The 27377-nt window shown below is 38.6% G+C and overlaps 1 protein-coding gene across 1 annotated transcript in view; it reads right to left on the reverse strand.

Moving 5' to 3' along the window:
* Nucleotides 1-591: 591 nt before the first annotated feature.
* Nucleotides 592-27377, reverse strand: part of CDC123 (cell division cycle 123) — a 61827-nt gene continuing 35041 nt past the window's right edge. The window contains exons 7-13 of the mRNA XM_019710265.2: nucleotides 27244-27292; nucleotides 23587-23662; nucleotides 16240-16362; nucleotides 15382-15410; nucleotides 5783-5911; nucleotides 2291-2428; nucleotides 592-1777 (exon numbers count right to left, since the gene is read on the reverse strand). Coding sequence (XP_019565824.2) covers nucleotides 1751-1777; nucleotides 2291-2428; nucleotides 5783-5911; nucleotides 15382-15410; nucleotides 16240-16362; nucleotides 23587-23662; nucleotides 27244-27292 — 571 coding nt within the window. The 3' untranslated portion in view covers nucleotides 592-1750. The remainder of the gene's footprint in view (nucleotides 1778-2290; nucleotides 2429-5782; nucleotides 5912-15381; nucleotides 15411-16239; nucleotides 16363-23586; nucleotides 23663-27243; nucleotides 27293-27377) is intronic.

The raw sequence follows: 27377 nt of genomic DNA on the forward strand, positions 1-27377 counted from the left end.
TTATCCCAACCTATCAGAAATCACCAGCTGTAATGTCTTATCTTCAGAAGGCAGGATTTCAGGACCAGGCAATGGAATCCCACAGGTATCCACCTTCTAAATTCAAGCACAAACCTGAGGTACCTCCAAGAAAGAACAGATAATGCCAATAAAATAAGAGGATCATTCAAAACTAAGTTTTAGACAGGCATAAATGATATTTGAATTTAAGAGAATATTTTCTGCATATTGCCCTATATTTAGTATTAACATCAGGACAATCGACTAAAATTAAATATAGTACTAAGAAAACAATGTACAAGTATCATATTTTTTAAAGTAAAGTGAAAGTTGAACCCAATAATTTCCTCGGGAAAATTAATGCAAAAATTTAATGAGTTTTACACCAAATTGTACTGTTTATGAAATATTTACCAAATTTTGCTTGTCTTTTTATTATATATAGCCTGAATTTTTTTCAATTGGTAGCAAATACATTTCCTTTTTTTTGACTGATAAAGTACCACGTTGGTGAATGAAGCGTTTCCAGAGTTAAGCTAAAATCAACTCATAATAAAAAATCCCTCCATTATGAGCTAACAGACACCCAAGAGCAGTTTTAAAAAAATATATTTCTGAAGCATCTAGACCTCAAACAATTGGCCTCAGAAATGGCATGTGAGATACTGAGTACAAGGAACACAATTCCATCTTTGTGTTTTGTACTTAAAATACTAATATCGAGTGATTATAACTGAGAAACCACATGAAAAGCTAAAGAGTTTGAGATAACCCAAACAGAAATGCTGCGTTTCATCATTACACATACTCCGCCTTACCAGTGGAGAGAACTCTGCCGGCACCCTCTCTCCAGACCTTCCTATGGGCTGCCCTCATGTGTGCTGCGCTGAAAAACGTCCCTCCACCTAATAAAACACGCTGTGACACCACGTTAGAGAGATGCCCTGAGAAACTGTAGTATCTGTTTCCTTCAGATTGCTCCGTGACGTCAAATAACACATAAAGAGCACTGAGCAGTCACCCTGCATAGTCAGTGCTGAGTCAATCAGACATCATCACCATCATCATCATCCACATCGGGCCACTGAAGCATAATTACTAAAACGGTGGCCTAAAAAGGGGACTCCACCTCCCAACAATTCCAGTATTCTTTTAAAAGGCCAAATTGTAATTAAATCTGTGCTAGTTTTATTAACACATATTAAGGTGGTTGTAATATATTGAAATTTTCAAGTTTATTTCAGTTTGAGAAGTCTGTATTCTTTAAGCTATACCCCAACTGAAACTAAACTGATGGAAAGATTATATGAAAATCCACCAAGTAGGAAAAATATTTTCCATAGTAATATATTTTTTCAATGGAAAAGGGATGATTAGGAAAGAATCCATTTCTGTATAACAAATATAAATTTGCCCATCTACCTGATGGGTATAAAAATAGCACAAGAAACAGAGATAAATCTAAACAGACTGAGCCAAAAGAGAAAGGTATTTCATAGAAAGTATTTTATCATCAGAACAGTATGGTTTCCTATGTTTAAGATCTATTTATTGTGTTATTTTTACAAGTAGCAAAGTCCCTCCGTTTTTTTTCCCAGCTTAATACACACGAATATAAAAAGCTACTGATTCCCACGTTGCCCGCCCCACCCCCATCCGACTGGGTTCACAGGAAGCTATGGACCAGGAACTGCCTCCTGAAGGAGCGGTGGTTTCCTCCTTAACTCGGGCCGGAACGCTAGCACTCTAGTCAGTCATCCTCTTGCTGATTTCTCTTCTGTCAAAGGAAACCAAGACTACATTAAAATAGCATATTCTAACTAGAATATTTGTTCAGTCAACATCACTTTTTCTGTAAGCAAGTATCATTTTCTAGAGGCCGTGGCAAAAGACATGGGTGAAAATTATCATGGAAAAACATACCTGAATGTATTCACTCAACTAGTTTATCACTTTGGCTCCGGGGCATTCAGGTATTTGAATATTTCCTACTCTCTCTTCCACACTTTCAAACATTCCCACCCAGAGAAATACACCCCCAGTACAAATATTCACTTTCCCCCTTGAGTAACCACAGCAAAGATCTGATCTTCTCTTATTCTTCTAACAGCATAAATACTGTCTTCAAAATCAGAAGTACTGTGAAAATTATTCAAAACGCATGCACATCATAAAAACATTTTCCTGGTATTGTAATTATTAAATAAATGAGTCCTTCAGCTCACATGACATACTTCATTATTAAAGGGCGTAACTCAGGACCAACATACGAAGCACACGTAGACTTTACCAGTTTCAGAAAATCAATGAGTTTGTGAGCGTCTTCCCCAGTAGACAAATCGACAAAGTCCTTGGGCAGCCGGTAACTCAGATAGGGACTGGGCTGGACTGTCACTTCACTGTTTGTGCAACGGAAAGCTGGAGAATCCTTTACAAAAAAACAAGCAAAGTCTGGGGAAAATTTTTTTAAGTTTCTTTTCCAAACTGAAAAAGATTCTAGTGTAACAAATTCAACTGCATGGTCCCCTCTGTATTCAGTAAGGAAGAAAATAAGACTTGGAAGTAAAAGATGACACTGAGGTTTTAAACATGTTCCTACATATTCATTAGGACAGAAATATATCTGAAAACAGCGCCCTATGGGGAGCTGGATGCTCCGGGAGCAGCCCGTGTGTACTCGCTGCAAATGTTACAGGTTGCGGAGGGACCAGAAGCTAGTTATGCCATGCCCTGGGCAATCTCACACCGGCCACAATGCTTGATAAATATTATCATTAGGAAACACTGCCTTGGAGAATCAAGTTAATAGTGAGGGCACGTCATTTAACTTTTTTATGAATCTCTCTCATCACCTACGTAAATTCAAGTATCACACTAAACAAGGCTTCACATCCTTCAATGTACAGTTGACCCTTGGACACAGGGGGGTTAGGGGCACAGACCTCCAGAGCAGTCGAAAGTCCTTGTAAAGTCCAGTCAGCCCTCGGCACTTGCAGATCCCCAGCCACAGAGCTGACCCTTGAACAATGCAAAGTTGACCTTTGAACTACACGCGTCAATTGGGGAAATTATCTGAGTACAAGTACTCACGTAGTTCAGACCCATGTGGTTCAAGGGTCAACTGTACTTGCATAGAACTTGCACATAGTATTTACATGCTGCCTTGTGCCGAAAAGGACTTCGGAGACAGAAGGCCTTGGGTTTGGACTTCGTGGGTCGCACATATCTAGGTGAGGATGGAGACGGTGTCCAGCAGGTGGAAACAGACCGGAAACTTGAATGGAACAGGATCTAGAAAGCAGGCCATATCTATGACAGACAGACCAATCCTCTGACAAGTATTTATGACACACCTACTTTGGGCTGGACATGGTTTTAGGTACGGGAGATAAACTAGTAACAAGGTTGGGAGACAGCCAATAAGCAAGCCAACCCACAAACAAACAAGATCATTTCAGATAGTAAAAAGCGTTATAAAAAGAAAACAATAGGGTGTTATCAGAAAATCACGGCAGACTGCTTCAGAGGGGCGGGCAGATAAGAGCTTGCTAAGGAGGGGACAACCGGACTGAGCTGGGAAGCGCGACAAAAGCAGCCTCCTGAGGTCTGAGGGCAGAAGGCGGCTCTGAGATGCTACAGCAGGCAGGGCTTTGCAGCTTCGAGAAAAAGAACAAAGGCTGCATCTCCGTGGAGTGGAGGGCAGGCAGAAGGCGACGCTGGGGAAAAGGTCAACCAGTTCCCATTCCCCTTTGTTATCCCCCAACCTCCAAGATAATGTTGTTTCAATTAAGAAAAAAGAAAGGATTTGGATCACAGAGGGTCTCTTGTGCAAACTGTTTCTATCAAATACTGTGTCCCTCATATTTAAAAATAACCCTATGCTGAGTAATTCACATTCTTCTCCTCGACGCTCAGAGTTAATGGCCCACAGCTGTAAGACGCCCACAAGAATAAAATTCCTTCACCTACTAATTCCACGAACGTGAACTGTGCCTGGCACTGTGCGGAGCCCCGCAGATGCGTGGAAAACAAGACGCTGCCCTGCGTGCAGAGACCTGCAGCCTCAGGCAGGACGCAGGCAAGGCACAGGCAGGCACCACGCAATAGGGCGAGTGCCCCCAAAAGGAAAACATTGATCTGAGTCAGATTTAAACAACAGGGCCAGAGAGGGCCCAGGACAGAGGAACGACGAAGACAAACATCTCAGGGCGGAACACAAGGAACGGTGCTCACTCTGAGGCAAGGCAGCAGCAGAAGGGCGGGAAGAAACCCAGCAGGAGAGCACATGTCACAGAAGCCCAGGGAAGAGGCGTCAGAAGAACATGGTGCCAAGCGGCTGAGTGAGAGACAGGTGGTACATCTCACTGCAGTTAGCAACACGTCAGGGCACCCTGCCAACAGCAGTTTGTGTGGAGTGGCAGGGACTGCGGCTAAGTGGCCGTGGCGGAGGAGCGGCAAGCGAGACGCGTGAGAAGCAGCAGCCACCAAGGACAGATAACCAGGTAAGGGAGCGGCTGTGACGACAGACGACTACCCAGCAGTTACACAGAAGCAAGTTACATAACAGCATGAGGGCAACTGGTGTGATCGCACTTACGTAAAAATGTGTGGGGTATCCATACAAAAAATGCCTGGAAAAATATTAACTCAAGTGGCAAGAATGGCTATTTCTAGGGGGTAGGGTTTCCAGTCTTGCTTCTTTCTCTGTTTTTTTAAATGACCGTGTAAAAATAAAACTTTTTCAAAAGATATAAAACTCTCACAAGATAATACTAAATATTATGACAAACTAGGGATACCTATGTTCAGATATAGTAAAATCTCATTTATATAAAAAGGTTTATGTATATATGTGAAGGTATGTTATGTATTAAAAGCAGTGGTTCTCAGGGCAGTAAGATTGTGGGTGATTTTAGAATTTTCTTTAAAAAGGAGCATGCAACTACTTTTATAGGCAGGAAAAAAAGTTTTACAAAATTATTTAAAGAAAGTCTGGCTATGGAGACGAGGAGAAGGAAGAGAGTAGCTGGGTGACGACATGGGGTTGGATTTGTGTTGTTAAGATGGGAGGTATCTGAACCTGGTTAACTACTGAGAGAGAGGAGCTCATGGACAGAAGAGACCAGAAAACGGGAAAGAAGACGACAGCACAAGGTGAGAGGACAGGGGAAGGGATAGTATGCGGGCAGGTGGGGCTAGACTTGGGAGGATGGCTGCAGACAAGTTCGGAGGTTTGATGACAATGGCAGTCAGCGCTCACCAGTGGATTTCTCTTTTCCTCTGAAGAAGGAAAGGAACAGCAGGTCTGATGGGTGTGGGGAGATATGAAATAGCCACTGTGGGTGATGGAAGAGAAACCTGACAACATGGAAGTGAGACTGTAATAGGGGCCCGCGTGAAATTGGGGTCGTGACTATGAAGAGACCCTGTGTGTACATGCGGGCAATTTCGCTCTATCAGTGTCAGCGGCCCGGGGCCAGGATCAAACAAATAGATGTGCAAACTGACCCGGAGTCCAGATTCTTTCAGGTGGGCAGGACGTAAGGAGCCAAGACAAAGAAAAATTACTAGAAAAAAATAAATCAGATGACCATTATGCCTTTATCTAGAGTGAAATGAATGAATCCCCATGGACACCCCTTCTCTGCTCACCTCCATCTGTCAGGACATCGGTGTTACACTCTGCACCTCCACAGGGCACAAGCCTCTCCAAGTGCCTAGAGAACCAGCAACATTTAGGGGATGAAAAGGTTTCCTGTGTGTCTTATTTTTAGCATCTTACCTGCTCCAGAGCATCTGCTTCATTAAAATCACCTTTCAAGTTTCTCCCGGATATCAGTTCTTCCCAAGTAAACAGCAGTGAATCCGTTACTTCTCCAAATGGATTAAAATCGATCAGCCACACCTTCCCCTGCAGGACAAAGAGAAAAATTAATATAAACTCTATAATGTCTTATCAGAAAGATCTTCATATTATTTTACCCAAAAGATAATCATAAAAGAATCTTATAATTTATTTCAAAAGATAGTTAGTTCCTCCAGGTACCACTGGAAAAGGGCCACCTATCCTAAGTCAAGTGCCATAGCCTCATTGAAAGGTTAGGTCACCTGTAAATGCAGAGAGTGGACCTAGGAGGAAAGAAAGCCTGACAAAGACATATGTTCCAACTCCTGCCTCAGATCCCATGAGAGTTTTAAATCAAAAATCCAAGTAGGAAAAGGAAAATCTCAGAAGGGTTATACATGGTAGCACAACTGAAATGCTCTCAAGGGTGTCTTCAATTATCTTTCATGATTATCTTTGCCCTGGGAGGCAGGAAAAGGCCACAAGTTCCGGAGAGCACCCCCCATCCCACCCCGCAACCACCACGGCTGTGAAGGGTGCGTTGTTTTTTTAAGCATATGTAAAGAAGCATAGAAATGCTCAGGTTTCTTTCATTTTAATGTAATAGTTGTTTGTCTATATGTTAGATCTTAATAGCAAACGAAGGGCACATCCAAAAATTATCATCAACCTTTAAAAGAAGTGTCTATCTTCTACTCTGAGAGCAGAGGTGGGCAGTGCAATGGGTTCCCGGCTCAGGGAAAGATTCCTGATCTGGTCAGACTGAGTGAAGTTAGAGTCGGGGTGTCTGAGGTTAACATGGCATCACAGAGCCAGGAAATCTGGGAGCTCCTGCCATGATACTAAAGCCAACTGATGGCCACAGAGATACAGGTGCCATTGAGTAGACACACATTCCCTTCAAACTTTTATCTTTCTCCTCTTGATTTTTCTCATTGAAACATTTCATATAATTACAGCGTTTTGTTGCTGATAACTTGGTTTTTCTGTAAATGTGTAGAAATCATGTCTTGATTGGTCATGCAGCATGTGTGAAATTACATACACCGAAGGCACTAGATTGTTGAGCGAGAATTACTAATAATACCTAGCGCTGTTTCTCACCTGGATTAAAGGAAAATTTTAAGAAAGATGAAATATCTTATTAGGACTTGCTTCAAACATCAGAAACATCTAGTAAGTGGCAGAGAACCATTACAAGCAGTATGCAGCACACACCACTTGGGTAAGTTTCTTATTTTAATACAATCCCCAGAAGAAACCTTACAACTCTTTCTTGCCACTTGAGCTGCTTCCTCACATCAGTTTGGCGCCCACTTGTACATTCTTTGACTACGTGAAATAACATCAGCCGTCAATTAACTTCTTGGTATGATGTCAGCTTTGCTTTTGGGACAATTACCAAGATGTCCTTGACATGCTACATGTTATTTTAACAAAATGGGAATTTTCTAGCCCCCAAACCCTTTCTACTTGAATTTTTATAACTAGTAAAACCATCTCATTGTCAAAAGAAAAAAGACTATTGCACCTGTTAGCGTAGGAATATTAAGATCTATAAACTAAAAATATGGCATACTGTAAAAAACAAAACAAATTAAAACACAAAAGTCGATCACTACTGCTAGGACTAACAGCCGGCAGAGTTTGTTCTATAGTTCAAAGCTGTCCTCTAAGTCAAAGAAAAATACAAGCAGCTGGAGTCAGGCATAAAACTATCAAGATGAGGATTTTGTGTCTATAACGTTTTTCATGCGACATCTCAGGCACAACCCATCTGAGAAATTCTGTTTTTAAGCAATCCATCAGATAAGACGGGCCCAGTAACGTTCCTGAAATCCCCCAGCTGAGCAGCCCCCACCCAGCCAAATGAATCTCTATGCACCAGACTCTGTGCCAGGCACTGGGGCCTAAAGACTAATAAGAGAATCAATTCCTTCAAAGTGTTCAGTGTAGACCAGGGCACCAACACCCCCTCTCCCCTAAAAAATGAGAAACAAACACCATCTAACAATTACAATTCAGAAGGGTAAATGCTTTAATAGAGGTGAGAACAGGGTATTATGAGACGAGCAGACTATAAGGAGCACCTACCTAAATCTGCAGGTGAAGCTGGACTAGCTCCCCAAAGTTACCTGGCATTTAAAGATGGCAGTGATGATGATCTGGGTGGTGGGAGGAAAAGCAGACCATTTCAGGGGAAAACAACAAAAACAATAAAAACCAGCAGGTGTGAAGGACATGAGAAGATGGCCCACTCTGAGAAGAGGTTATTTTCTAGAGGGCCCCAGGATATGGTGGGCTAAGGGAACTTCAAAAGCCTCCTGTTCTAACAGGATGAAAGTAATCCCTTTAAATGTATAAACGAGAGTACAAGAAAGAAGGGGGATACCTGGAGCCAGAAATGAGGAGGAACCAAAAAAGCATATAAACGAATGCAGTGGGAACACGTCCCCGGAACCTCAGGGCAGGGCTTTCACACACACACAGGAACAGGAGACTGGCCACGGGGAAGAAGGTCAGAACCAAGAAGTGAACTTCCAAAGGGCTGCGCCTCAGAAAAGGAGCATAAGAAAAAACTCCTAATGGCTGGAATAGGAGACAAAGAAGCTTGTCTTTCTCTGACTGGGGTTTGGGGAATGTGGAAGAAGCAAATGAAAAACTCAAAACAATCTTTGGGGTTCCCACAAATAAAAATACCGAGCTCACTGTAGATGAACTCATGGTAAAACAGACTGGTTTACAAAACCAAAAGGAAATATTCAACATGAATGAGAGTCTGCAAATAGACTAACCAAGGGTTAAAGCCCCAAGAACGGAGGAAAATCATCATCAATCTGAAGGGCAATATAAAGAGAGTGGTGTTAGGACAACTGGGTAAAAAGCTAGAAAAAGACAAAGTTAGATCCATGTCGCATACAAGGAGAAATGCCAAATCAATCAAAAATTTAAATGTAAAATAATAAATCACAAAAGAACTATTGAAAGAAAAATAGGGAGGTACTTTTTAAAATTATGACTCAAATTCAAAAGCCATAAAAAAAATAATAGTATATTTTACCTTCATGGCAAAAGACTAATAAACTGGGGTAACCCCAAAGGCCTAATCTCTATAATATATAAAGAGCTCCTATATTTTGAAGGAAAATCAATAACAAACAAAAAAAAAAAGACATGAAGCAACAGTTCACAGAAATGACCCTTAAGTATATGAAAAGATAAACTGCATCCTCACTCATAATAGGAAAAACAGAAATTGAAATTATACTGAAACATCATTTTTCATCTACCAAAACAAAAAAACACCCTAGAAAGTTTGAGCACATATTCTGTTGGCAAGCTTTGAGGAAACATCCAGGTACATTCCCAGTGGAATTACATGGAGTGACTTCTACAGAGGGTAAACTGCAATATGTAACAAAATTAAAATGCATTTAGCCTTCTGAGCTAGCAATTCCACTTCTAGGAATTTATCCTGTAGATACACTTGCACATGTATGAAACATATATATGGGATATTCACCACAGCAGTGTGCAAAAGACTAGAAACACTTTATGTGTTGATCGATAGGGAAGCAGCTAAACAAACTACACAGTGTATCCACAGAACAAAACACTGGGCCACTGTAAGAAATTGGAAAACTAAGATATGAAGTCTGACAATTAAGTTTGTGAACTTGCCACCGTGCGCTTACAGAGGCAACACTGTATAAACAGCTTGGTATATCCGTGTCTCACAGCTGTGTTTGTGTCAACCTGTGGTGGTGTCTTGCTGAGTGGCGTTCATCATTGTTGTTGCGTGTTAATGTGTGCTGTCGTGAGAATGTCTGAGCTTGAATTAGAGCAATGAACAATCATTAAATTTCTCATTAAACTTGGCAAGAGTGGAAGTGCAATCAGGGACATTTTAGTTCAAGTTTTTGGGGATAATGCCATGAAGAAAAGGGAAGTGTACAAATGGATTAAACATTTTTCTGAGGGGAGAGAACACATCACTGATGAAGAGAGGTCAGGGTGACCAGTAACGAGCAAAACTGACGGAAATATTGCAAAAATTCGTCAAATTGTTCCTCAAAATAATCGTCTGACTGTGAGAAGCATAGCAGACCAAGTACACAGTTAGGAAAATCTTAACTGAAAATCTTGGCATGAGAAAGGTGTGTGCAGAAATGGTCCTGAAGGAGCTCACCAATGCACAAAAGCAAAGGAGAATCGAAGTTTGCCAAGACCTTTTGAAGAGGCAAGACAATGTTTTGGGCCGTGTTATCACTGGTGATGAAACATGGGTGTACCAATACAACCCTGAAACAAAACGTCAAAGTGCATAATATAAGTCAGACGATTCTCCATGACCAAAAAAGTTCTGTCAGTCCAAATTAAGAGTAAAAAATGATGTTGCCCAACTTTTTTAATACCAGAGGGATTATTCATTATGCATTTGTACCAAATGGACAAACAGTTAACCAAGTTTACTATTTGGAAGTGCTGAAAAGGCTGCATGAAAAAGTTATGACGAACTTTTCACCAACAATTCATGGCTCTTGCATCACGACAATGCACCAGTTCACACGGCATTGCATGTAAGAGAGTTTTTAGCCAGTAAACAAATAACTGTATTGGAACACCCTCCCTACTCACCTGATCTGGCCCCCAATGACTTCTTTCTTTACCCACGATAAAGGAAATATTGAAAGGAAGACATTTTGATGACATTTAGGACATCCAGTGTAATATGACGACAGCTCTGATGGCCATTCCAGAAAGAGTTCCAAAACTGCTTTGAAGGGTGGACTAGGCACTGGTGTCAGTGCATAGCTTCCCAAGAGGAGTACTTCGAAGGTGACCGTAGTGATATTCAGCAATGACGTATGTAGCATGTTTTCTAGGATGAGTTCATGAACTTAATTGTCAGACCATGTACTTTGTTTTAAAAAGGTGAAAAGGGAAGGTGCAGGATATATGTCATATGTTAACTCCTGTGTAAGAAAAGTAGAAAAAAATAAGTATATTGCTTGTTTTTGCATCAAGAAATACTGGAAGGATGTATAAAACTAACAAAACTGAACTTGAAGGAGAGCACTGAGTCAGGAGTATCAGTAACAGCAAGACTTCACACTGGTCAGGGGAGCCGGATGGCTCAGTTGGTTAGAGTGCGAGCTCTGAACAGCAGGGTTGCTGGTTCGATTCCCATATGGGCCAGTGAGCTGTGCCCTCCACAACTATATGGAAGACAACGAGCTGCCACTGAGCTTCCGGCTCAGTTGATTGGAGCATGAGCTCTCAACAAGGTTGCCGGTTCAATTCTCACATGGGATGATGGGCTGCGCTCCCTGCAATTAAGATTGAAAATAGCGACTGGACATGGAATTGAGCTGTGCCCTCCACAACTAGACTGAAGGACAACGACTTAGAACTGATGGGCTCTGGAGAAACACACTGTTCCCCAATAAAATTTATTTAAAAAGACTTCACACTGATATGATTTTTGAACAATATGAATATATTACTGATTAAAAACTTAAAAATAACTAAGTAGATTTACAGAGCAGTGCTTGCCTGGGGCGAGGGTGCAGGCAGGGTCATGAGGAAATTTCAGGGAATGATGGAGTAGTTCACCATCACCATTGTTGTAGTGGTGGTTACTACTGGATGTGTTTGTCAAAATTCACAGAACTATACACTAAAAAGGATGAATTTCACTCTATGTAAATTATATCTCAAAAAATCTATGCAAAAATATTCAGTGGTTTTAAATGATTGAAAATATAAAGAAATCAAAACCCTAAGACACAAGATACTATGAGAAAAAAAAAGGAAGATTTGAAAAGTAACCAAATACAACTTACAGAAATGAAAAAATATAGCTGATACAATTTAAAACTTAGTGAATAGGTTAAACATATCAGATCAGACATAGCTGACAGATAACTTATAAACTGCAAGATATATCTGAGAAATTTTCAACAAAGTAAAGAGAGAGAAAGAGGTGGAAACTGAATAATCAAGATACATGAGGATAAAGTGAGAAGCTCTAACATACCTGTAAATAGAGTTCCATTGGCCAAAAGACAGAAAAGGAAGAGGTGATACTTGAAAAGACAGCTGAGAATTCTCTACAATTAACAGAGGAAATGAATTCTTAGACCTTGAAAACATGACTCAAAAAAAAGGAAAAGCCAAACAACAATGCATCAGTCAGTATCTTCAAAGTGCTGAGGCAACAGAAAATTCTATCCCCAGCTAAGCCTGTCATCGTGTGAAGCTAAACAAAGGCTTTTCCAGCCAACGGCTGTGGGAATTTACTACAAAATGATATACTACTAGGAAGAACTGGATCCAGAAAGCAGTGAGAGGCAAGAAGCAGTGGTGAGCAAGGAAAGTGAACAGCACAGTCATGACTAATTTGGGGGTACAAACACAAAGTGAAACTGAAAGTCAGAAATCACATGAAAGACAAAAGTGGGTGCTGGAAATTAGTGTTCAAAGGTCCTTGTATCATGAGGGTGACAGCAAGTGAAATTAGCTTTAGAGCTTATTAAATATCCACAAAATAATAGAAATAAGAAACCAAAACTTCAAAATTATTGGGGGGGAGGGAGACTAAAGAAAAATGAGTAATATAAATTAAAAGGAGGGGGAAAAAAGCATAGAAAAGTAAAGCAAATTGAAAACTCAAGATAAGATGGTGGAAAACATTCAAATATCAAATATAGTAAATACAAATTACACTTACCAGTTAAAACCAGAAACTGCCAGTGATTTTAAAAAAAACCACAAAACCCAGCAATATGCTACGGACAAGATACATGCACACACCTAAAACCTAACAGCTAAAAAGAAAAGGACTAAGATAAATTCTAAGATAAAAGAAAACTGTAATAACACTATCAATAGCAGGCAAAACATACTTGAATGCCAAAAGCACAAAAGCATTGTTAGGGATACAGAGGGCCGCTGCCTTACGATGAGAATTCACTGGGGAAACAAAACCATTATGAACTAGCACTGGGAGAAGACCATAACCTCGAAGTATAACACAAAAATCGACAAAATTAAAAAGCAGATGTTAACACAACCCTGTTTAGTAATTGATAAATTAAGTAGACAATAAATTAAGAAAAGATCTAGATTTTTTCATGGTTTTAAAGTTTTTAAAAATATACTAATATGGAAAAGTTTAAACATATACAAAAGTAAACAAAATAGTATTAAAAAACTCATTTATCCAACAGGCAGTTTCAACAGTTATCTTGCTGAAAAATCCCTATAGCCAGTTTTGTTTGCCCTATATCCCATCCATTCCCCACCCAATCTATATTATTCTGAAGGTATCCTCAGACATCATTTCATTCGTTAAGATAAAGAAGATTTTTAACAAGATTATAACAAGTGTAATCGAACAAACATCTGCAGAATACTTGACACGTTAGAAATTATACTTTCTTTTTCAATCACATAGAAGGGTTATAAGAAAGTGACCAAGTTGCAAAGCCAATCTCAGGAATATCAAAGACTCAAGATCAGACACAGTCAGTCCAGAAAGCAATGAAATACACAAAACAGCAATCATAACCAAAAAGAATATATAAGGGACCAGAATAATTTTTCAAGCATCTAAGGCAGTTATTCTAAATTCTAATGGTGCATTAGCATCTCTTAAGGGGTTTTTTGCAATACTTATTCTCAGACCTCATTCCAGACCTACTGAATGGGCAGGCCACCACTTTACTCATATAACACAAGAATCTATCAACTCTGACTCAAGAGATGATGTGTCAGAAACACATCAAAATGTTCCAAGCCCAAACACAATTATATTTCATGTATGAGACCACCATAAAAGAAAGAGTTAGGTTTTCTACAAGAATAGTCATAAAGTTACATATTCAAGAGAGAGCCTAACAGACGGTGACGCAAGTGCCACTAAACGCAAACGAGTTTTACATCACGGTCTAAATCTCTTCTCGGAAACTGCCAGGGTGTTTATGCTGGCACGTTTCTCACTTAAAAATTATGCACCAACTTTCAGTTGTGTCAGATCACAGCAGTGATTACGTAGGCACATGTCCAACTTCACTGAAGACATCTGCAGCCCTGGACATTTGCCAAAAAACTACTGAGAGACTCTGGCAAATTCCAAACTTTCAACTCCTACTAAATATCACTGCATCAAAATGTAATTGCTTCAGTGTTAATCCATGTAAAATGGGGACAAATAACAGGTACCTCACAGGGCTATACGGTTTATGTGAGATACTGAACTAAGTGAGAATAAAGCCCTTCTGAGCTGCACGCTCAGGGCGAAGGGCTAGGTTTCCTCCCCGACGGATGTGATGCAGCTTGCTACCAGGCCAATTCCGTGGAATGTGGAAGTCTCGAAGACAAGCTCCTCGAGGTCGGAAGATCATCTTTTCAAAGGCTTCTTGTTAGGAGCGTGGCATCTAACACAGCACAGGCCCTCAACAGACAGTGGCTACCTGTGTGCTTCCACGTGGCCAGCGGCTCCGCGTGAGCAGCACAGCAGTGACAAGGGCCCTGGGCCTCTGTCTGTCAGTGCAGGTGTCTATCTGCTCTCCCACGCTGGCTTCCCATCCTTTGCCTAAGGTTTGTTTCCACTAAGTTGAAACTTTGCCCAGTAACATCCCTCTTATTACCGAATCTCAATTTACAACTCCTCTGTCTAATCCTTAATAGATACATGGCCCCTGAAGGCAGAAAGGTGAAAAACAGAGTAAGTGGTATCTTTTCACTTAACACAGGTAAATAAACAGTCAACAGTTTTTTGGAGACATGACCATATGGGCCAAATCCTTATGTCTAAAAAAATGACTCAAAAGCATCACAAGCATCACTACAGTGCGGCTGATGGCATGAGAATGACGTGGGAAACATCTGCGGACATATGGGCCACACACCTGGAAGACACACCTACTGTCTCCTCTACATCTAAGTCAATGAGCACCGATCACAGGAGAGTCAGTGACCCAAATTTCTTTGTAAAGGTTGCATATCTTGAGACAGCGAAATCTGTTTTGGGATTCATTAAGTCGGGGTTTTGTTTTCTTTTTCACTACAGAAGTTTCCATCACTTTTAAGGTTAAAAGAATAAATATGCACTATTCTAATCCTCATTTTCAATCAAAAGATAAAAGTGACTCAAATCATGCTAAGGATCTTTTAGGTGACTAAAAATAATTATGCAAATATCAAATGACAAATTCCTGGCCACATGTAAGTGTGCAAACTGAACTATTGTAAGAAAACCCTTGAAAAAGTGGAAAGCAGGACATAAGGTGACCATTTAGCCATCTATTAAATAAATAATCCCTAAATTTGTGATACATCATTACTGAAGATGTCTTGTAATGTTAAGTATATTTTAAGGGGAGATTCCTGACCACTGTGAATTTCAAACACTTCAGCTGGTTTGAGAAAATACTTTTTGAGCAGTGGGCCCTTTATATACATAACGGCTACATACTTCATTTAAGATCAGCCCTGATTTTAAAGCATAATCAAATACAGTTTTCACTTACCCTACTGTCTCTATATATATCGAATACAACTGTAAAAAAGAAAAAAACTTCAAGTTAATAACTACAATTATCATGAACTAAGCCTCCTTTTGAAAGTTAAAATGCGTTTTATTATTAGTTACTCCAACAGCAGAATATAATTGATGTTGAGGACTGCATGTTTCTAAATCAAACACAAAAAAGCATCCTGCAATGTTTTAGTTTATGTAATTTTGTTTTCCTATTCTCTACCCTCAGCCATAATTTACCCTTATATTTAAAAACTCAAACCAAACACTGACATCATCTCAACCAGTTCACCATTATAAACAGGTTCAATGTACTAGTCAAAGAAGCAGCAATCACTTACTTCTTTGATGGGGAATGAAAGTAGGAAAGCATAAAATCTAGCTATGCTTATGGCATGATTAATCTCTTTTTTTAATCAAATCTGCCATAGAACTAGGCTTGGCAAGCAGAAAACAGGTAAATCATAGCAGATAGAATTTTAAGATGCATGAAAACTCATATTCAATTTCAATTCTTAAAAACAACTCACAAATATTTACTCTGTAACTGGTGCTATCTGATCACTCAAAAAAATCTAGTAGCATTTTATCCTTTGTAGATAGACCCTTTGAAATGTAGAATAAACATCTAAAATGGCAGGAGAGACAACTGTCTCAATATTAAAAAGGGACTCTGATTAAACATGGTAAAATTAACAAGCAAACCATTAACAATACCAAATAGTAATATAGTAAAATGCTTAAAATACAGTGTTTTGAATCCTACTTTAAAATATGCACTACTGTAAAATAAGATTCATTAACATTATGGATTTCATTTCATTTCACTGAGTGAATAAAAAATACTCACAGTCTTCATCTAAGAATTTATACTGTATGTGTTTCGTGAAGAAGTCTTGTATGCATCTGCAAATCTCTTCCTTTTGTTTAGAAATATGATCATAGTATTGTGTGTAATCTCTCTGAGAAATACCTGACAAGAAAATATTTTATAATCTGTTATTACACAATATTCTTTTCAAAAACTCCAAAATGTGATTTAAACCACCTTTTGAAAGAAACATTAAAGCAGATCAGAAGACCAATCAGAAGAACTGATTGCACTGTACATTATTCAGCATCTTATAGATATAAAACTTGTAAGTTATAAAGGTTTGTATGGATAGGTGAATCCTAAAGTTCCATACAGCCATGCATTGTTAGTTAGAAATAGTAGTTATTTTTATTTAGTACAATGGACAGAATTCGAATTCATAAAAATGATTATGCAAAAAATGAAAGAAGCAGTTTTAAACCTGCACACATAAATTGTTGCTTCTCATTGCTTTTTCCAACGAACTCTTCACAAATTGGTATTCTTTTATGCTTTCTTTGGGAAAATATAAAATACTCCTCGCCATACGTCTTCCGTATTCATACAGTGTTTCATGGAGGCAGTCTATTTTTCTTGTTCATACACGCTGCCTCGCCTTCACAAGCCTGATGCTTCAAGCCATGGAAAAGTAAACATTCCTTTCTTCAGAGTGACTTACTGATATTATTCTAAATACACTAAAGGGACTATTGTAAGAACTCCCTCAATTTGCTCTAGGCCTAGGAAAAAGTTCTCTGCTCTGCAAGGAGGGCTTCCATCCAATTTCTTAACCGCACGCCAATATGATGCCCTTCTTTAGCTGGATTTAACAGTGCAGCTTTTCCAGGAATATCTGACAATATGATAAATTCAAACACCCCAAGTCTCTTTTAGGTAAGCTAACAAATGTCGACATCAAATCACACTTTTCTTGATTGAAGACAAATTTTACTTCATGGAAAACATGCACAAAAAAATGCAAATTATCTTCAGTAATTTAGTAGGAAAACAAAAAAAATCTAGCTATGCTTAATCTGCCATTGAACTAGGCTTGACAAGCAGAAAAAAGGTAAATCATAGCAGATATCATTTTAAGATGTACTAAAATTCTCTCTCATATACAATAAATATAATTTCAATTCTTAAAAACAACTCACAAATGTTTACTTTGTAACTGGTGTTTTGTAATTTGAATGAACCATAGCAAACAAAATAATAACCTGAGAGGAAAGAAAATGGTTGACTTTTAAAGTAATACACTTATTTATTTGTCCACGTATTTCCTCTTGCTAGAATAATAAACAGCACTCTGATAATCAAGGTTTAAAAATTTGGCTTTTTATGATGCTTAACAGAAGCAGTATGTAGACAGTAATACTTAGAAAGGTCCCAAAGAGAAAGCAGGTAACATTAGACACATCCTAAATTGGAAAGGATAAAGACCATCACTTTCATCTCCAGAATCCACACCAACATGATGAATTGACAATACTATGAGGTGTTATCAAAAAATACAGTGAATGTTTAAATTTTTTAAAAATTTATTACAGTAAAAGACACACTGCCATTAATCCCCCTCAAAAGACTCCCCCTTGCTTCAAACACACTTATCCCATCGTTCTTGCCACTTTCTGAAGCAGTTCTGGACATCCTCTTTCATGAGTATCTTTAGTTGCACTGTTGTGGCTGCCTCGATGACCTGAATCATTTTGACTTTGGGGAAGAGCCAGAAGTCGCACGGTGCCAGATCTTGTGAATAATGTGGATGAGGACACACTGTAATGTTTTTATTTGACAGACATTGCTGTACAAGAAGTGATGTGTGACAGAGCCTTTCCGTTGTGATCACAAAATATGGTGAATGCTGCTGCCGAGTGCCATCCCACGGAAAGGCAGGGATCTTCAATATGGGAAACGACGCATCGAAGCTTAGTAACAGTGTGTGACAAGGTTCAACTTGTTCAGTGCAATCAGTTGGGTGTGAGCTACGGTTGAGAGGTGTGTTTTAAAGTGTGTTATAAATTTCCTCCATTGCTTCTGATATATGGCAATTTCTGTCACATAAAAACATTGTGGTGTGTCCTCATCCATCTTATTCACTGGATCTGGCACCATGCAACTTCTGGCTCTTCCCCAAAGTCAAAACAATTCAGGACATCGAGGCAGCCACAACAGCGCAACTAACGGCACTCATGAAAGAGGAGTTTCAGAACTGCTTCAGAAAGTGGCAAGAATGATTGGATAAGAGTGTTCGGAGCAAGGGGGAGTATTTTGAGGGGGGACTAATGGCAATGTGTCTTTTATTGTAATAATTTCTTTTTTTTTAAACATTCACCATATTGTTTGACCACACCTCACATGTACTATGGAAACTGAATATGGCCTCAGAATTCTTGTCAATACAGCATTCGAGAGTCAGTACCAATTGGTCAGAGGAACCTTCTTAGAGAAATACTGATTGTTAACCCTGTCCTAATTACTAGAAATTTCCTTCCATCAAAAGCTTGTCTTCTTTCAACAATACTTTTAAACGTTAATAAAAACTCACCAATAAGCTTGTTTTCCTTGACAAAACATCGGAACTCAGCCCCAGGAATTAATTCACACCATTTTCTAAGAACAAGCTATAGAAAAAGGAAACAATGTAACACAACTATGTAACAAGGGAATGTTTACTAATCTAATAGATAACTTTATGCCAACTATGTCTTCACAGTTGTCATTATCAAATGGTTTTTAAAAAAGACATCACAAACATTCTTGACATAAGATGTAGAGAAAAGTTGGAATCTATTAGTCTAATAAGCATGGAAAATTGGGTTGACACTTTTTATGACAAAATGCATAAATTTTGAGAGTTCCAACACAATGCAGAATCCCAAGGATGATGAAGTCAAATCTTATCACTGCTGTTCCATAAGCTGCCCTGTAATTCATGTTCTTCACCTCTTTAAGAGTATTAAAAATATATAATAATTTCAAATTATCTACTGTAAGCAACACTCTGTAATACATACTCTGATAAAATTATTATGGCTTATCACAAAGAAACGTATAGCCCTTCCATGATGTTCCCATTATTTTAAAATAAACCAATTCTATCAATGGCCCAAGTCGTAAATGGGTCTCATTACTGTAATTATGTAATATACTATTCATACACTATTTCATTGCTGTGATTTTCATAAGTAGTACAGTTGACAGTGTATGCTTCTGAGTCTGTTTTTAAAATGTTCTTAGGAGAAAACCAGTCCTGTTTTTTGAACTATCAACTGTAATAAACGGCTACTACCTCCAGCCTCCCTTATCCTGGCATACCGTTCTTTGTCCTTTAAGACCTGTGAGATGGCACTTGAACTACTCTTGGTGCCATTCCAAATCCCCCAGTGAGTTAAGTATCCTCCCGTCCTACATCCTGTGTTTCCCGTAGTTTCCTGTGCATGACATTCTACAGGAAGCACATATATACCATATTGCACTACAATAATTTCACGTAAGTCTTGCTTCCCTACTAAACTGTAACTTCCCTAAGGGCAAGGAACTGGGTCTTATTCATCTGTGTTCCAGCAAAGTATGCAAGTTTTTTTATCATACTTTTTTTTATCAAACATAGGTGTTTAATAAATGTTTGTTCAATGAAACAACATATATGATTATATACATATAAATAACATTATAAAAATTTTTAATCACTTGGGAAAATGCTCATACTATGCTATTAAATTTAAAAAAAAGAAACCCTCACAAATGGCATGCAAAGATCTCAATTACAAGTGCTGAAAGTAATTGGTGTTTGTCAAGTGAAACAGCAAATAGATAAAATAAGCAGCCACTAAAAATCATGATCTAAAACAATATTTAATGAACTGGGAAAGTGCTCACACTATGGTATAAGTGGGGGGGAAAACAGTATGCAAAGTACTTTAAGAAGAGTATACACACACACACACACACACACACAAACACACACACACATCTCAAGAAAAGAAAGATAAAGACCCAAATGCTAACACAGAGGATATGTCTGGGTGGTGCTAGGTTCCTCATATTTTCTTGTATTTTTACATTTGTATTAATAAGTTGCTTTACTTTAAAAAAAAACTGAATTGTTAAAATATGCCTTAGAAATTTAAAATGCACTGATTTCAATTTTCATCACTGTGTCTTCTTGGTCAAGCTTTGTATGTGTCAAATCTTTCAAAAGACCTAATTATTAAATGAAGAAACCCAAACTAAAATATTACACTGTTCTTCCTATTCAAAGGTGATAGTGGGATATATATTTTTATGGCTATGATAATTTTTATTTAAGCTAAAAAGACATAAGCAATTGTTGCATACTAATTGTGGGGAGCCATGGTTTCTTGCAGCCCTGAACCTTGCAGACTGGCTCGGTTTCTGCCCCCATAACATTGCCTCTGCCTTATCTGAGAAGCGCCTAACGGCTGCTGAGGAATGTGGTGGAAACGGCCAGTTCCCGGACACAGAAAACTAAGGGCTTTCTGGACAATTGGTAGGTTCTGTCTCCTTGAGATATTTACTTTTGTGAGTTTCAGTGACCTTGTATCTTCTATGTCAAAGTAAGGTTGAGGCTAGAAAGATTTACTTTCACTGAGATAATGCATATCTTCTTCGTTTAACTGCACGTACTCAAATTGTATATATTGGTTAGAGATAATAAACTCAGGGCTTCAGCATGACTGAAGACCGGCCGCATTAGCATTTGTGTGTGTCTTTTATTTCGTTCGCACTCCCCCATTCAGGTACTGATCGACTCGTGGCGGCTGGCCCGTCACACTTGGCGCCGAACAGGGACCTGAATACGGGGTAACAGTGAGGAACACCACGTGGCAAGGGCCCAGCTCAGAGAGCTTATCAGTGGATGCGTGGTGAGTAAGGCACAATACCCTCGGTCGAATGAATGTGTGAGTGAGTGATAGTTCCACGACTTCTTGTCACGGAGCTTGATTGGGCCCTAATCTGCGGTTCCGGTTCTGTCATACGGCATAACGGCGACTGGACTTCTGTCCACCTGTCCGGGGATTATACCGGGCGCCTTAGCCAAGACAGATTTGGCTCCGCGAGGGCACGGCCAGACGGGCATCAGAGTGTTTTCTTTGTTTGAAAGAAGGGCCGAGTTAGGGTGAAGGATGGGTCACACAAGCAGCAAAGACCTGTATGTCAGAGGACTTTAGAAATTGCTTGCCGCCCGTGGCAGTCGGGTGAGCAGAGAACAGTTAGATAAGTTTTTAGAATTTGTAAAAAAAGTCTGTCCATGGTTTCCAGAAGAAGGCACTGTCAGTCTGGAAACTTGGGAGAAAGTGGGAGAGCAGTTACAAGATTATTATGCTGCCCACGGACCTCAGCAGATCCCTGTAGAAACATTCGGGTTGTGGACCTTGATTAGAGATTGTTTAGATCTCAGGCGTAAGAGCTGTAAGCTAGAGAAAGTAAAACAAGCTGGCAATGAAGAAATTCTTTCATCTGCCGCTTCTCTGGCAGAGAGAGAAAAGGGGGAGGAAGCCAAACCCACAGAAGAACTTTTTAAAGATACAGAGCCTATTTATTATGAACCTCCGGTCGAGGACTGGGAAGATTTAGACCCTCAGGATCAGGAAGACTTAGAGGATGAAGCAGCCAAACATAATAGGAACAAATACCCTCCTTTGGTGGCTATGGCTCAAGAAGGCAGACAACCTGCAGGCACTACACTTTCTTTTGCAAATCAGCTAAAAAAGATTCAGGGACAGCTGATTGAGCTCAAAGTTGCTGTGGATGGAGAAAATTATCTTCAGTAATTTAGTAGAAAACAAAAAAAAATCTAGCTATGCTTAATCTGCCATTGAACTAGGCTTGACAAGCAGAAAAAAGGTAAATCATAGCAGATATCATTTTAAGATGTACTAAAATTCTCTCATATACAATAAATATAATTTCAATTCTTAAAAACAACTCACAAATGTTTACTTTGTAACTGGTGTTTTGTAATTTGAATGAACCATAGCAAACAAAATAATAACCTGAGAGGAAAGAAAATGGTTGACTTTTAAAGTAATACACTTATTTATTTGTCCACGTATTTCCTCTTGCTAGAATAATAAACAGCGCTCTGATAATCAAGGTTTAAAAATTTGGCTTTTTATGATGCTTAACAGAAGCAGTATGTAGACAGTAATACTTAGAAAGGTCCCAAAGAGAAAGCAGGTAACATTAGACACATCCTAAATTGGAAAGGATAAAGACCATCATTTTCATCTCCAGAATCCACACCAACATGATGAATTGACAATACTATGAGGTGTTATCAAAAAATACAGTGAATGTTTAAATTTTTAAAAAATTTATTACAGTAAAAGACACACTGCCATTAATCCCCCTCAAAAGACTCCCCCTTGCTTCAAACACACTTATCCCATCGTTCTTGCCACTTTCTGAAGCAGTTCTGGACATCCTCTTTCATGAGTATCTTTAGTTGCGCTGTTGTGGCTGCCTCGATGACCTGAATCATTTTGACTTTGGGGAAGAGCCAGAAGTCGCACGGTGCCAGATCTTGTGAATAATGTGGATGAGGACACACTGTAATGTTTTTATTTGACAGACATTGCTGTACAAGAAGTGATGTGTGACAGAGCCTTTCTGTTGTGATCACAAAATATGGTGAATGCTGCTGCCGAGTGCCATCCCACGGAAAGGCAGGGATCTTCAATACGGGAAACGACGCATCAAAGCTTAGTAACAGTGTGTGACAAGGTTCAACTTGTTCAGTGCAATCAGTTGGGTGTGAGCTATGGTTGAGAGGTGTGTTTTAAAGTGTGTTATAAATTTCCTCCATTGCTTCTGATATATGGCAATTTCTGTCACATAAAAACATTGTGGTGTGTCCTCATCCATCTTATTCACTGGATCTGGCACCATGCAACTTCTGGCCCTTCCCCAAAGTCAAAACAATTCAGGACATCGAGGCAGCCACAACAGCGCAACTAACGGCACTCATGAAAGAGGAGTTTCAGAACTGCTTCAGAAAGTGGCAAGAATGATTGGATAAGAGTGTTCGGAGCAAGGGGGAGTATTTTGAGGGAGGACTAATGGCAATGTGTCTTTTATTGTAATAATTTTTTTTTAAACATTCACCATATTGTTTGACCACACCTTACATGTACTATGGAAACTGAATATGGCCTCAGAATTCTTGTCAATACAGCATTCGAGAGTCAGTACCAATTGGTCAGAGGAACCTTCTTAGAGAAATACTGATTGTTAACCCTGTCCTAATTACTAGAAATTTCCTTCCATCAAAAGCTTGTCTTCTTTCAACAATACTTTTAAGCGTTAATAAAAACTCACCAATAAGCTTGTTTTCCTTGACAAAACATCGGAACTCAGCCCCAGGAATTAATTCACACCATTTTCTAAGAACAAGCTATAGAAAAAGGAAACAATGTAACACAACTATGTAACAAGGGAATGTTTACTAATCTAATAGATAACTTTATGCCAACTATGTCTTCACAGTTGTCATTATCAAATGGTTTTTAAAAAAGACATCACAAACATTCTTGACATAAGATGTAGAGAAAAGTTGGAATCTATTAGTCTAATAAGCATGGAAAATTGGGTTGACACTTTTTATGACAAAATGCATAAATTTTGAAAGTTCCAACACAATGCAGAATCCCAAGGATGATGAAGTCAAATCTTATCACTGCTGTTCCATAAGCTGCCCTGTAATTCATGTTCTTCACCTCTTTAAGAGTATTAAAAATATATAATAATTTCAAATTATCTACTGTAAGCAACACTCTGTAATACATACTCTGATAAAATTATTATGGCTTATCACAAAGAAACGTATAGCCCTTCCATGATGTTCCCATTATTTTAAAATAAACCAATTCTATCAATGGCCCAAGTCGTAAATGGGTCTCATTACTGTAATTATGTAATATACTATTCATACACTATTTCATTGCTGTGATTTTCATAAGTAGTACAGTTGACAGTGTATGCTTCTGAGTCTGTTTTTAAAATGTTCTTAGGAGAAAACCAGTCCTGTTTTTTGAACTATCAACTGTAATAAACGGCTACTACCTCCAGCCTCCCTTATCCTGGCATACCGTTCTTTGTCCTTTAAGACCTGTGAGATGGCACTTGAACTACTCTTGGTGCCATTCCAAATCCCCCAGTGAGTTAAGTATCCTCCCGTCCTACATCCTGTGTTTCCCGTCATTTCCTGTGCATGACATTCTACAGGAAGCACATATATACCATATTGCACTACAATAATTTCACGTAAGTCTTGCTTCCCTACTAAACTGTAACTTCCCTAAGGGCAAGGAACTGGGTCTTATTCATCTGTGTTCCAGCAAAGTATGCAATAGCAGGTGTTTGTCAAGTGAAACAGCAAATAGATAAAATAAGCAGCCACTAAAAATCATGATATAAAACAATATTTAATGAACTGGGAAAGTGCTCACACTATGGTATAAGTGGGGGGAAAAACAGTATGCAAAGTACTTTAAGAAGAGTATACACACACACACACACACACACACACACATCTCAAGAAAAGAAAGATAAAGACCCAAATGCTAACACAGAAGATATGTCTGGGTGGTGCTAGGTTCCTCATATTTTCTTGTATTTTTACATTTGTATTAATAAGTTGCTTTACTTTAAAAAAAAACTGAATTGTTAAAATATGCCTAGAAATTTAAAATGCACTGATTTCAATTTTCATCACTGTGTCTTCTTGGTCAAGCTTTGTATGTGTCAAATCTTTCAAAAGACCTAATTATTAAATGAAGAAACCCAAACTAAAATATTACCCTGTTCTTCCTATTCAAAGCTGATAGTGGGATATATATTTTTATGGCTATGATAATTTTTATTTAAGCTAAAAAGACATAAGCAATTGTTGCATACTAATATTCAATTTTTAGAAAATTTACATAATCTTTATTAAAAGAATGTTTTAGGCAGGTATTACATATGTTGTAGTTCACTACAAAAATACAGAACGGTAAGAGGTGAATCTTCCCTCCATCCAATCCCTTTGTCTTTCTCCTCAGTGGCAACCAATTTCTCACATACCTTTGCAGAAGCATTCCATGAATATATGAACATATAGTGAATACATATATCTTTTTAAATGTACACGGACGAGTACACGATACATAGGATTCTACTTGTAACTTTTTTCAGTTTAATTACTCTACAAACATCACTTTCGTAGGCTTGTAAAACTGGGTTTCAAGCCCTATACACTAACATGATGATGGCATATTCTCAAAAAAGCAGTATAAGAGCAAGCTGCTGATGAAATAAATCCTGGGGATATATAATTACATCTCAACAAAGATTATGCCTTAGGGCAAGGCTAGAGGAACAATCTTTTTCATTTTTGTGTTTCCAGCACAAAGTAATAAGATATAGCAGGTGTTTAATAAATGTTTGTTCAATGAAACAACATATATGATTATATACATATAAATAACATTATAAAAATTTTTAATCACTTGGGAAAATGCTCATACTATGCTATTAAATTTAAAAAAAAGAAACCCTCACAAATGGCATGCAAAGATCTCAATTACAAGTGCTGAAAGTAATTGGTGGCCTGGTGAATAGTAAGTTAACTGTCCCACACACAGTGTAATTGCAGAAGATATGCCAATAGATACACTCAACGCACTAAAAATTACTTCACACAGTGAGTCAGTGCACAAATTTTGAAAGCATGTGTATATACAAAGGTGACTGAAGCAAATGTACAAAGAAATATTTTTTAAAAGATCACTGTACTAATTCTAAATGGTGTTCTCAACCCAAGAATGCAAATGTTTTGCAATTATGGAGCAAGGATGGCCATCTTCTCTTCAACAAATTACGAGCTGTCCAAGTTTTCAAAAGCACCACATTCTGACAAAGCTAGGGCAGGAAGAACCAGGAGTAACGATACGCCTATTGGGGATGCAGCTGAAACCTGGACTCAACAATCAACATTTAAATAAACCTGGAAAAGTATGTTCCAGATTCATTCCTAACAGCTGATGAGCAGTTCAAGTTGCATCCAAGAACAATGTCCATTTCAGGGGCGGGGGGTGTGGGTGTGTGTGTGTGTGTGTGTGTGTGATGCACACCTTCAAACTAGGAAAATATGAAATAAAAATTTGGGTTTGTTTATTTCTAGCAAAGTCTCTCACTACCCTTTTACTCTTACTTCTGTGTGCCATTTGTAAAACGAGCGAACAACACTCAAGTAATAAAAAGGCCCACTGGGCCTACAAGGTAAATGGTGATGACTGTTTTCCTGGAGCGCCAGGTTGAAGAGCTCATTAACCAGGTAAAGCTGGCTGGTGAGTGTAAAGCTGTTTGTTTTGTTACAAAACACATGTATGCTGTAGTATAGTCAGCCCTCCATATCTGTGGTTCCGCATCCACAGACTCAACTAACTGTAGATCAAAAATGTTTGAAAAAAGATGTTACATTGTTCCTGACGTGTAGTGTGTAGTTAGGCCTAGGATGTTTTGGGTCTGCACTGAACAAGCACAGACTTTTCTTTCTGGGCATTATTCCCTAACCAGTACAGTGTAACTACTTACACAAAGCAATGACATTGTATCAGGTATTATAAGTAATCTAGAGATTACAGTATATGGAGGACTGGCGTTAGTTACATGCAGACAGCATGCCATTTCGTAAGGGGCTTGGACATCTACAGAACCTGGTATCCTGGGCAGGTCCTGGAATTAATCCCTCACGGATACCTAGGACAACTGTATGTATATAGTGTGTACGTAGTGTACATATATTTTTTCTATATTGAGAGAATATGTATTTTTATACGTATATTTCATAAATTTAAAAATTCAGTGACCCTAGATTTCCAGAGAAATTAATCCAAAAAATTCCACTCGTTTCACTTAATAAATAGCAGTTCTCAACATATCTTCATCTAGGATTATCAACTTCATCGCGATTAAAATAAAAAAGCTTCTTACCTCATATTCCATACAAGGATCTGGGGAATCATCAGTACAATGGACGAACCTTTGAGGGGACAAAAAAAGGCAAGTGAATCTTTTTTTAATGGTGTCAGTTTATGCACACACATTATTTATATTAAACATGGGAT

Source organism: Rhinolophus sinicus, linkage group LG02 (assembly GCF_036562045.2).
Source record: "Rhinolophus sinicus isolate RSC01 linkage group LG02, ASM3656204v1, whole genome shotgun sequence".
NCBI lineage: Eukaryota > Metazoa > Chordata > Mammalia > Chiroptera > Rhinolophidae > Rhinolophus > Rhinolophus sinicus.